General features: G+C 42.7%; 1 protein-coding gene across 3 annotated transcripts in view; it reads left to right on the forward strand.

The window, feature by feature from the left end:
- Positions 1-1,213: 1,213 nt before the first annotated feature.
- Positions 1,214-12,869, forward strand: part of CDH7 (cadherin 7) — a 125,485-nt gene continuing 113,829 nt past the window's right edge. Inside the window, exon 1 of one of the 3 annotated variants that reach the window (XM_060310428.1) lies at positions 1,214-1,624. Coding sequence is in view for 1 of the 3 variants with exons in the window: in XM_060310427.1 (XP_060166410.1) it covers positions 2,370-2,426 (57 nt within the window). In the remaining 2 variants the exon portion in view is untranslated. Of the gene's footprint in view, positions 1,625-2,306; positions 2,427-2,892; positions 3,221-12,869 lie in introns of those variants that run through there. The other 2 variants (XM_060310427.1, XM_060310429.1) reach the window with 2 other exon arrangements.

Genomic DNA, 12,869 nt, shown 5'->3' on the forward strand with positions numbered 1-12,869 from the left:
TCCCTCAGTTACTGTGTGAAGCATCCACTGTTCTTACCCTTGCCTTCTACACTGTACTCTCTAGGTGGAGAAGAACCTCGACCTTCCTCTGTGATGAACCGACCAGAACTAGTATTCTGGTTAACTCACCCCTTCTAGAATCTGTGTCAAGGTTATAGTTTAAGGATATTTTTTAAAAAGGAAGGCAAGTAGCATGGAAACATCTGGTTCAGGACGGAAGCCCAAACTGGTGATCAATATTTATGCAGAGGCACAAGAAGATAAACAATTGAGGACAATTTTAGAAACAGTATGACCAAAATATCGTTTTAAAAAAAGGTCTCCAATTTTTTCCCTTATGTGGTGGCCATTGATTAGAACAAGATAATAAATAAATATGGTACAGTACCTGATTCCTGATCACACACCATCTCTTACAGATGAAAGATCCGGGCAGTCAGTGAACTGGTTACAAACAGGTCGGTGGGCTCAGATTTGTGTTAATGCTGGATGGGATACAAACATTCACTTCTGTATTCAACGAATATTTGCTAAGGGTTGAACACGTGCTGTGTGTTAATCATACTGAATATCAATCTTTGCCTTCCTGAAGCGTTTGGTCCAGAACAATTATAAGGATAGGTCCCATCCCAGAAGCAAATTCATTAGATGAAGGAAGACAGATGTATGTAAGGCCACCAGAAAAATGTAAAGTTCTAGATTGTGTAATATTAGCTGGAATAATTGAGGATTTTCACAGAGAAAATCCTGTCAGAGTCCTCAAAGATGAAGCCAAGGTTTAATGTCTTGCTACCTGGAGAATGATGATGGTGCTGAAAGAGAAATACATACTGGGAAAGCCAAGGTGGTGCCTATGCGGAGATAGAGGTCTGTTCTAAACGCACCGAGTTTGGGTGATGGCTGACGGTTGAATGGAAATGGACTGTGAAATGGCCATCCAAGCAGACCTGGAGCTGGAGAGGTTTAGGGCTGGAGATATAACTTTTAAAATGAAGCAACTGTAAGTAAATAGCATAGCATGCGTGGTATCTGGAAAGGAATAGAAGCTTTAAAAAGGTTTGCTGTTAGAATTATTAGCATAGAATTCAATTTTAAATACTAACTAGATGAGAGGGAAAATGCAAGCTAAATGGACAGGAGGAGCTGGATTGGGGGGAGGGCAAGTGTGCCCGAGTGAGCAAGAAAGCAGAGGTGCTTACACGGACGAGCCTGTGCCCACATGACCGGTATCTGGAGAATCACTGTTAAGGATGGATGAGAGACGCAGGGCAAGTTCCATTGACAGAATGAGAAAAATGAAAACGAATGCGCTTGGAAATGATCTATTCAACCTTCCTAACCCCTACGACAGAACATCCATCTCGTCATCAGCCTGAATCAAGCACCAGAGCAAAGGAAAACGAAGCGTGCTCAACTCTACTGGCTGTGGCGCGTCCTAAAAAAAAGACCAGAGCCCCTTCCCCACCTCGCAAGGGTCCTCTCTCCCACCCTGCGCGTAAATCACACGCCTCGGAAGTTTTGCATTAGAGAGCCCAGCAGGGGAGGAAATTGTCTGCAAGTAGAGAAAGTAGAACTAGAGCAGTCCGAGGAGATTGAAAGGGCAAAACTATCACGCAAGAAAACTGTAAGTTCTGATTAGTTTTATGACTTTGCCTTCATGCCTCAGGAGCTCAATTGATCACGGCTTCCGCGACAGGTTCGGGGGGGGGAGGGGAGGTCGCTGGAAAAAATTCCCAAAACTCGCCTCCAGCTCCGCGCTGCCGATGCAAATACCTCGCCGAGAGATGGATGGGCTGCTGCCCCTCCTACTTTCACCGATCCTCTGGATTTTCCTGCGAAGGACTCGGTCTGCACCGAGCTGTCAGGAGGGCGGCGGAGGAGTGAAGCGCGGGGGTGCGCACGCGAGAGTGCGCGCGCGGCGGCGGAGCGGCTTCCTTGCAGAGAGCCCTCACTCGGGCTCCGGGAGGTGCTGGAGTCTCAGCAGCTCGCGGGTCCTGCCACGCACAGCGCTGTCTGCAGGCGCCCGCCGCCGACCACCCGCTCCTCCTCCGCTCCCGCCCACCTGGCCCGGCCCCGGCGCGCCCTCTCCATCTCTCCTGCGCCCGCCCACTCGCCCTCTCGCCCTCTCTCCGGACGCGCGCGCCCGCTCGCTCCGGACCTGGCGTCTGAGCCTCCCGGGGCCCGGACAGGGACCCCGCATCCTGCGCCCCGCGCCCCGCGCGGAGGGCTGTGATTGGAACAGGCGCCCGAACCGGGCCGCCGCAGCGGGTGCCGAGCGGGCGCCGCGGGTCCGCCCCGTGCGCCCAGCTGCGCGCACTGGGTCCCGAGGCACCCGCGGGCGCCCGGCTGCTGAGCGCGCCTCCTTTCGGATGCCAACGCCCGGGTGGCTGGCGCCGGACGCCGCGGAGAGGGCAGCGAGCCCCCAGGTGAGTTGGGGGTTCGGGGAAGGCGCCGCCGGGCAGAAGCGCGCCCTCGCCGTGCGCCTGGGGAAGCGGGACTCTTCGGCGGGCGGGAGGCGGGCGTGGGGATCCGTGTGGAGTTTCCCTGGCGTCCCCAAGTTAATGCTCGGTGGCCCTGAGCTGCGGCTCCGCCGGGCAGGGCGGGCTGGGGGTGCCTAGGGCGCGGGGCCCGGAAAGCCGGTGCTGATGGACACCAGGTGCAACGCGAGTTGGCGAGTTGAGGGAGAGAGCAGATCGCAGCGTTCTCCAGGTGAAGCGGTGCACGCAATCTGGTCCGCTCTCCTCAAAGAGGAGCACGAGGGACCCTGCTTTGACCTGGGATGGATAGGGGCAAAACTCCGCGCTGGCGGGGCGTCCAGCTTCTGCCGCGGTCTGAGACTGCAAAGGGGTGTGTGCCTGAGCGTGCGGGAGTCCAGCTGACCATCTGCGTAGACTCCGTGTACCTTTCGGAAAGGTGGAGCTCATCTAAGGGTGCTTTGCTTTTTCCTGTAATTAGTATTCTGCTGCTGCCGGGCATCCGCAGGGCTGGCCTCTACTAGGCATCCTGCCTCCCCTCTGCCCGGCTGTACCCAAGGCGTGCGTCGTTCAAAGGGCGCCCTGCTTCTCTGAATGCTTGGTGGACTTCTTCGTGGGCACACCTGGTCCACGGCTGGTTGCGGGTATTCGGCCTCCCAGCGTGGATGCACGAGGAAGAACCTATTGTCTTTATTGGCTTCACGTTTTAGATCGTTAATCTTACGGATTTCTTAGATACAGTTCAGGTGAGTAGAGATTGGCACTGAATTCACCCAGCAGTGGGAAGATGGGAACCTGTGAAGAAACCATCAAGGATTGGGTGTCTCAAGGCTTTGGAGATCTGAAAATTGAACCACGAATATACTTAAAACGCCTTTTACCTTGCAAGAAATATCTTCTCTTTATCGGATCACTTTTTAAGTGAAACATCTTTAAGACTCGCCTTCATAATTCCTGTAATCAGGCAGGTACTCAGATTAGTTTTCACACAAAAGTAGATAAAACTTTTTGGGAAAAAATAGAAGAAAGTGTAAGTAACATGTGAACATATGGCTTGAGCTATGTGACAAGTATGCATTTAAAAAAATCAGGTTAACAGCACAAAAATGTGTATTTTAAGAGTGTAGGGGCAGTAGTAGCCATTTTTTTTAAAAGGAAAGTTTGCGTTGATACACTGCCAGCGACATCTAAATAGTTTTAAGTGTGTCTTTATAAAGACAAGTTGGTAGTGAAGAACTGAGGAAGAAAGTAATTGCATTGGAAACCTTTCAGTAACTCACCAAATTTACTTCTTTCCAGAAGAACTGGTTAGATTTTGTTTACAGAAGCTGTTTTCTTGTTACTATATGTAAAAGGCAATATATTAAGAATCATTTTCTTCATTTTGGGGCTATTTGGGACAGTATGAATTAAAATGCTAAAGAATTGAGGCAGGTAGTCAAACTGGCAACTTTGTGGAAGTCTGGCTTATATCAGTGTTTAATGTGGAGTAGAGTGGCAGAAGCAATTAGGTAGCAACCAGCCTTAATAGTCTTATCTGGTAAAGCTAGCTGTGAAAGCCTGTCTGTGGAAAGAAAAATCATCATCAGAGCAGACCATCAACCTGCTAAAAGTCCTTAAGGTTTGCAGCCTTAATAAAAGGGCATTTGTGCACTTACAACGTGAGATATTGTGATTAAGGGCTGCAGTAGGTCATTAGAATTGTGTTAACAATCAGCTGACAGGCTCACAAGTCTTCTTAAGTCCACTTTTACTGATTTAATAGCACAGAGCTTTTCCCTTTCTTATAAAAGGGTAATTGTAAAGCATCTACATTACTGCGGTTTACCCTTGAATTGACTCTAGTTTTCAGTATCAGTGAAGGCGAGAGGATGGAGAGCATCCTGAGCCGGCCACTGTTCAGCCTTCCTAGATCTAAAAATCCACCCACTGTGTCTCCTAAGGCGTGATTTCATTATTGGTCTCCCTATCATTCAGCATTTTAGTTTAGTTTAGTTTTGTTTTGTTTAGGGCAAAGCTGATAGAAACTTCTCAGAATGTATACTGATGTGAGGAAGTGAATTTTGTGCCAAGCCCAATGCTTTGTCAGATCTTTTAGAATCTTTTGTAAAGATTCACTGCCATAAATTCACTGCCATAAATTGCTCAGTGTGTGAATTTTTATGCCTCAGTGATTCCCTCCTTCGATTTTATAAGGTTTTGCATTTATTGCCTTAGTAGTTGGTATCACATCATGGTTCTCTCTCACATGCAAAAAGGTTTGTTACTTGATTGGGAGGCTTTAAAGCCTTCTCTTAAATTGGTGGTATCAGAAACTTCTAAAATAACTAAGGCACCTTTGTTAATTGCAAAGGGATAGTGATGGGAGCTTCTCTCCTTAGCAGGAAGGACTCACTTGCTTCTAAATTGGGTGATAAAGGGGAGCTGAGGACAAGGAAGGCGTGTGATCCCATCTCCTCAGCCTCTGACAAGCAGAGCAGATCTAGCTGTAACCGGCAGCACTTGAGTGCCTCCTCTGGGAATCTGCTGGTTCTGCAGAAAGATACCCTGCAAACATTTCCCCTTGTTCTGCAAGACTCCTCACTGATAAAATTATCGGTGCAAACGAATATGCAGACATGCGTGTCCTTACATTCATTTCAGATGATACTCTAGATTTTCATTCTGGTAGAATTTCTTTTTGGCTGTTTTACTAAATGTTTACTGAAACGCGATGCCTTTTATTGAAGTCATGTAAATCTTACCTGGCTCAGTGTAAATGCAAGGGTAAATTAAGAGTGAAGATTGATCCTGCTGAGATACGTTGTAAAAGTATGAAGAAACAAGCCCTTTAAATATAATTTTACCATTTAGATATTCTATAAATAGCTCAGAAGGACTGTGCTTTGTCACTTTCCTTTTAATTTACATAGGCTTCTTCTAGTTAATTGTAAACTATTGTTCCTCTTTCTTTTTCATTCCTTTCACCCAGGGCAGAGGTTATTTGTGCTAGTTGAAAATGATTCTGTAATCCACTTAGAGAAGTTTTAATTCCCTGTCTCATAAGCAGATGCAAACTATGGGGCTATGGGATTCATTTCCAGGACCCCTGCCTGAGTATTCAGGCCAGTTAACCGCGGGAGGTTGTGGTCTGTGGCTGTAATGTTATCTGGCCCAGGGAGCTAATGGGTTTGATCACAGTTTCTTTATGTGAAAAGTCACATATCACAGAGGGTCCCCAGCCTCACTAACTAAAATGTAAAGAATTATACCTTTTAAGTACAAAAGAAAAGGGCTGCTTCATCAGCATGAAAATTATCGAAGTTAATGCTAAACTTTTTAAATGGTATAGAGATGGAACAAATGATAGTATATTTCTATAGTAAAAGCTGTAGATGGCAATATTAAATCTACAGTGATTCTAATGGGTACATTAGGAACAGAGAAGCATCTCAAAATATAGGATTTATAGCAACAACTAGATTACCGTACAATATGCATTCTTATATCCTAAGATATTTTCCTGAGTTGGTACCCTGTTTCTAAAACAGTCAATGGACTATTATTCAAATTTCACTGGAGGTACTTAACTCCCATAGTGTTACAGAGTAGTAGGAAGTTATTATTATGATTATTGATCGCCAGAGTTGTTTAGAAGGGAAAAGTCACGTTTAAAGTTGGGTACAGCTCACTCTCCATTTTTTGTAACATATAAACATACAATCCTGAGCAAGAGATTCCTTTCCCCCTCTTATGCTTACTCTGTCCTGACCCTTTTGGACGGAACCTGATGGTCTCCTGCTTTGAAAGTTCAAACTCATGGTTATTTCAGAAATTTGAGGAAGATCAAATCTACCTTTCTTGGCTTTTGGAGAAGACGATAAATTCTAAAGGTAATAAATTAGAAAGATCGTCATTATCAGAATGAGAAATATTTAACAAACACCTTAAATGATCTTTGCAATCCTAGTCATGCCCAGTCCTATCAGTAACTAGGTGTGTGACCTTGGGCATTTCAGTAGGATTCTGCAGACTTTGGTTTTGTTAGTCAAGAAAGAAAAGACTGCCTTAGGTTTTTCTAATGCCCATTCCAGTTTTGTGGTCCTTGAGGAATCTTCAAACGTCAGTAGCAGTGGGTTTGGGGGCTTCTTTCTATCTGCCCCCTGCCCGCAACATAAACACTCAGAAGAACCAAGCGATTACTTTTCTTCAGCACTAAAGTGACTGTGCTCTCTCTCTATCCCGTAGACATCATCTCTAGAAGCTCTCTGTTTGTGTGTGACAGTTGCAACTAAAGTGTGGCCATAGCTCTTGAAATGCTCCTTATCCTGGATTCCTTTCTCTCTGTTGTAACCTCATGGCATCTGCTCATTCATGAATGGGAGATTAGAACAGATCATTTTCCCCCTTTGCATTCCCCAAAATGTGTTAAGTGGGTCTGCTTTAAAAATAAGTAAAAATAACAATGAACAAGTATTATCCTTTTTACAGAGCAGACTACTCTAACTTTGTGTATAGAGATAAATCACAGTGAGGACCTCGGTGGTGACAGGTAGCTGCTGTCCTGGGGAAGGTAAGGGCAAATGAAGGTCTTTAATGAAGACATTAAATCAGGAGGCAGCCTCGCTGTTGAATTTAAATAATGCCATTAAATACCCAAGGAGTATCCCCAAAAGAACAGACTGCTTTTGCCAGACTATACAAAAGAACTAGTTTGTAGAAGGTTGTTCTAAAAGCCGTGTGATGTCGTCATAGTGCCCTCTGACCACTGCTGTGAAGTGGTATCATTTCCACTTTTAAACACGCATGTTGTTCACTCTTCGTAAGGATTCCTTAAAAATATGTTGCTTGTCAAAATGTAGTTCAACTTTAAGGCAGACTTGGAAATGACGGTTTCCTCCCAGCAGGCCCACAGCAAGATTTTGTTTTCCATTTTGTTATTGTTAACCACTGCAATTTCTTGTACTACTATGTTTTATAGACCAGCGAGCAAAACGTCTAGGGGAATAACAGTTATGTTCTAGAGATGTATGGCAGTTATCTATTGTGGATTTTTCTGATTCTCATGGAGTGTTTCACTGGCAGTCCTCAAATGTCATTCTTACAATTGTTTTCATAGCAGGTGCAAATTACCGAATTTATTTTGAGACTGTTGTGTTCCACATAATTGTGAACTAGACCCGTTTTTAACCGAGAGGTAGAATGTCTTCGAATCGTCTTTAGATTACCAGTAGGTAATATACTACGTGTTAGCATGGTATGCAGTTAAGTATATTTCAAAATGGTTTCAGAAGACTTGTGTCTGATGCAACTCCAGACACGCAGAGCTTGAGCATCTGTTCCTTGCCTGTAATTTAGAGAAATTGATGGTATAAAGTCTTTAACTTAGGTAAGCCACTGTTTATTTATATTGGACTGCAAATAACACTTCCAGTTTGACTAAGTGCTGCAAAACCTAAAGTAGTAATATGTTTCCTTTTAATATAATGGATAGTCATATTTTATAGCTCAAATTAATTCTAGAAGGCAGATAGCTCTGTGTGCCTTTTAAAAAAGCAGTTTAGCAAGTATAAATTAGTTGGTAATTAGGCATGTGCTTACGCTACTGTCATGGTTATATATTAATGTGAGTGACTGAACAGGATACATTTTAGGGTACTTGTCATGTTTTTAGCAGGTTGCCTTGAATTTAGATGGAACAGTCTCTGGAAGATGGGCCCTTTTGCTGATTACCAGTTGGTATGCTGATGCATAAAAACACATTGTTATTAAGGGATTTTTAGTCACTGTTTTTCACTCTGAACAAACATTTGATTAAGAGCATGATGGTCACTTGATCTGATTTTTGAAAGTAGCTTCCCAGAGGTGTTAAGTGGAGCAGAAAATCCAAGAAAATTTTATAATAATGAATCCGTTTGGGTAAAATGGTATTAGCTAGTAAGGTTAAGTGAATAATAAACTATCTACTTGGAAGTAATTCTTTGCCACTTAGTTGAACAAAAATAATTGGAACAAAAAGTTAGCATGATACATGATTTCAGGTCAACAAATTATGTTGACTTAGTAAATACTGCTCGATTGAGGCTCACCCCTCTCTCTTTTTTTCCCTTTTTGCTCCAATCTGTTGAAGATTTCCTTTGTGAGGTTCCCTTTTGCATTCTTCCGACTAAGGTGTTTTGTGCTGATCACAGTATTTTTTTTTAATGTATATTAACTCTTTTATTTGTCACAACCAATCCCATTACGTATATGTAGTAGTATTATCGCCTGGGTATTTTAACGTCTTTATTGGAGTATAATTGCTTTACAATGGTGTGTTAGTTTCTGCCGTATAACAAAGTGAATCAGCTACACATATACATATATCCCCTCCCTCTTGCGCCTTGATCACAGTATTACTTTTGGTGATTTTCATGTATTTTTGGTTTGGCAAAAAAACAAAAACCTAACTAATGTTATAAATTTTTAAAGTTATAAATTTTAGCTTTAAAATATCAGAGCAGGAAAAAAAAAAAGTTTTAAATCTAACCCAGATTTTTTTAGATTTTAGATTAATTACCAGACCCGAAGCGGTCACCAGTGTTCTTTCAAACATCTGTGGTTGGCCTCTGTTTAGTTCTTCTCTCCTCAGATATAACCTATTCCTGTTGTTTTTGTCCTCAAAGTTATAATGGTACCCATTTGTAACTGTCCAGAAGTTGACACAGATCTGTAGAAGTTACTTAACTGTATACCAACACATTATTTTTCTGCGCTGTCTTTTTTTTCTGAGCTGGTAATAGTGACCAGGTAAGCAATTGCGACCTCCAGAGGGCCACTCTCCTAAGCTTTCCCACAGGAGACATGACACATGACACAGCTTGGGCGCAGAGGTCTCTGCTGGCTTCTGATGTGACTTTCCCCTGGTTAACGCCTATATATGAAACTCAGGTAGGAGAGGAGGCGGAAAAAAGGGAGAAGATGAACAGTGTGGAAGTCTGAGAAGGAAGGGTGCAGGTTTCTGCTTTGGGGCACAGATTCGTGAGGCAATGTTTAACCCATTGCGAAAAAAGTCAACAGTTGTGATTGGTTGGGTGCTTTTTTCATTTATGTGGCAAAAATGTTATTGTGGTGCCTTTAGACATGTTGACATTTGTGTGAAGATGGGAAGCCTATTTGGTGAGGTTACGTGACAGGAAGTCTCAAGTTCAAGTCTTGATTATTTCTGTTGATGACCACAAATAACTGAAGGTTTTTCATGACGCTTCAGGGCCTTTCATTTCTTTCATGATATCCGAACCTGGACAGGATGAGCTGGGTTGAACTGCTGTACTGGCCTTTACCTTGAAAACTAGATCTGACTGGAAAGCAAGGCAAGGATGTGGGGGCACCTGACCCTTGACCACACAGCTTCCCCCTGCTGTTATCAGGTGTATATTCCTGGCAGAGTTCGTAGCTACCAAAAATGTTGATGTGCGTTTTATGAAACTCCCTACTCAGACCACACTCGTTCGTGCATGATTTTCTGATTTTACAAGCACACTGCACGAAGGGTATTCTAGAGGCATTTATCTGCCTCATGAAAGAGAATTTCATCCTCCAGTGTACACAAAGCCAGTTAAAGTATCCTTGTACGCTCTTGTAGACCTCCAAGAAAGTTAAAGGAAATTTGCCTCAAGAGCCTGGCAAATACTTCAAATCCTGCAGAGGAATATAATGGAATTGTTCTCAAAGTGATTGTGACTTATAAACATGGTAGAGTAACCAAGGAGTTTATATATTGACTTATTATATGGTTAAGTTTTCATATTAAAAAAAAGGGTGATTATAATGAAAAGAAACATTCTGTAAATATTTTCTGAATGTCAATTACAATGCCGACTTCTGTTCGAGATACTAGGATCCAGAAATGGGGCAAACATCCCTGTTCATCAAGGTTTATATTAATTCTAACTGCTTTTGAAGGCCCTGATTTAAGTAAGGAGGTACAGAAGTCTCAGGCATCTTTCCTTCGCAGATATTATCATCTCAGTGACTCAAGTAACCCATGGCATTTTCGTTCTTTTTATTTATTTATTTATTTTATTTATTTTTATTTTTGGCTGTGTTGGGTCTTTGTTGCTGTGCGCGGGCTTTTCTCTAGTTGCGGCGAGCGGGGCCTACTCTTCCTTGCGGTGAGCGGGCTTCTCATTGCGGTGGCTTCTCTTGTTGCGGAGCACGGGCTCTAGGTGCACGGGCTTCAGTAGTTGTGGCACGTGGGCTCAGTAGTTGTGGCTCATGGGCTCTAGAGCGCAGGCTCAGTAGCTGTGGCCCACGGGCTTAGTTGCTCCGCGGCATGTGGGATCTTCCCCGACCAGGGCTTGAACCTGTGTCCCCTGCATTTTCTATCACTCCGTTCTTTTATATGTTCTAGCTAGTTCTGTAACTCCACAATCTTGTATGGAAGAGAAATAATCAGGAGGCAAGAAGAGTAATTTAAAGCATCTCACATTAAAATTCATGCTAAGTTTCATAAATACACAAAATGCTTCTTTTACGTTCCTATGGCTTTCTTTAATCTCTCTACCCTTTAATTATTAACAATGCGTACTTTTTCACAACTGAAAAAGAAAAGGCAACAAAAGCAATTCTATATAATTAAGACCTGTAACAAAAAAACTTTATAAGATAGTTGAGCTCCCACATTTTGCAAATGTGGAACATAAAATCCCGGAGGGATCCAAGATCATTACAGCAAATGATGGAGGGTCTGGTGACCCTATTCCCAGTCCAGATTATATTTCTTATCAGTGAACATCCTGAGTGAACTCAAATAGATTTCTCCAATACTGATACCAATCTTTGATTTATAATAATAACAGAGGACATGGCTTTGGGAAAGAAAATATTGCATTCTTGTTTTAAGAAAGTTTTTTGTTGCCATTGTTTGTATCCATCTAGATGCTTTGTTTTACGATCTGCCTAGTTCTCTGGCACCGACCAGAACTATCAAGAATGTTTTCATTCAGTGTTAAGAATTTTTTGAAACATTTTACTATAGATTACATTAAACTGAAAACTAACATCACTTCACAGACTAACTTTAATTTTAACATAACTAGTTTCAAACTTAAAAAGTCACAGACTTCCCTGGTGGTCCAGTGGTTAAGACTCTGCGCTTCCACTGAAGGTGGCACAGGTTTGAGCCCGGGTCGGGGAACCAAGATGCTGCACGCTGCGGGGTGCGGCCCAAAAAAAAAAAAAAAACCACCATATATATATATAGTATTATATATATATATATATATATATATATATATAGTGCTTTTAGTTGTGCCAGGCGCCATCCTTAGCTTTTTATGATCTGCTTATTTAATCCTATGAATTAGATCAAATTATTAACATTTTCATTTTATAAGTGGGAGGCTTGAGGATTCATCTCTGGAACTTCTCAGAATTTAAAAATCTTGTCCCAGATCACATAGCTAAGACATGACAGTCTCAGAATTTGAATCTTTGTCTGAGGCATATGCCCGCAGACTTGACCAGTGTTTAATTACAACAACTCCCCAAATCGAGAATTCCCAAAAGTTCATTTGCTATTTAGTTTTTTAGAGGTTGGGTACATTTTCACACTGAAACAATGTTATCAAGTTCCCTTAATCCATAGAGTAGGCTAAATAACATCATTTGGGCATAGCACATTTTAAAACATTTTGTCTTAGGGACCAAAGCATTTATGGCCTTGTTTTTATGAGAAAATTCATTGTCTCTTGAGGAAGGAGTGTGGTGAAACTGGAAATGTGCTTTGGCTGAAGGGGTCTTGTGCTGGTCTCAGTCCCGTCACCACAACCCTAACCCACCCATCCCCCATCCCCAGGAACCTGGTTTGTGCCCATCCCTGTGCTTCCACTAAAGGCCACTCACCACGAGTACCTTGGTCCTGATTCCCAGTCATCACAGACGAATCCCTACACCAGTGCACGTTTCCTAGGTTAAGTATCTACTTGACTTAACTACAGGTAAACTGAGACAGGTAACTTGTCTCTTAGGTGGGTTAGCTAAGACCAACCTACAACGAACTTCCAACCTAACTGAGGGGCCTCCAGTGGAATATCAGTCGATGACCCCAAGTTACGTCTTATAATTCTAAGGGTAGAACAACTCGCCCTTCTAGAGTGATTTCTAAATGGACCAAATTCATTTTTGATCATCAGAGGGGAGATCTGGATTCTAGGAGACGGTGTTCAGTGCACAGACTGCAGTTAATATGCTCCAGTAATAGTTTATCCTTTCTGGGGGTTCTCAGAGCACATCAGTTAGCTTTACGTGGGTTATTCTGGAATGTCCTTTGGAATTTCACAGCTTTACAGAGGTATCTTTAACAGGAATATGTTCATTTGAATAGAACTCAGAGTACATGCAACCTGTTTCTTCCAGTTGTGTGGACTATTTTAA

Source organism: Globicephala melas, chromosome 13 (assembly GCF_963455315.2).
Source record: "Globicephala melas chromosome 13, mGloMel1.2, whole genome shotgun sequence".
Taxonomy (NCBI): domain Eukaryota; kingdom Metazoa; phylum Chordata; class Mammalia; order Artiodactyla; family Delphinidae; genus Globicephala; species Globicephala melas.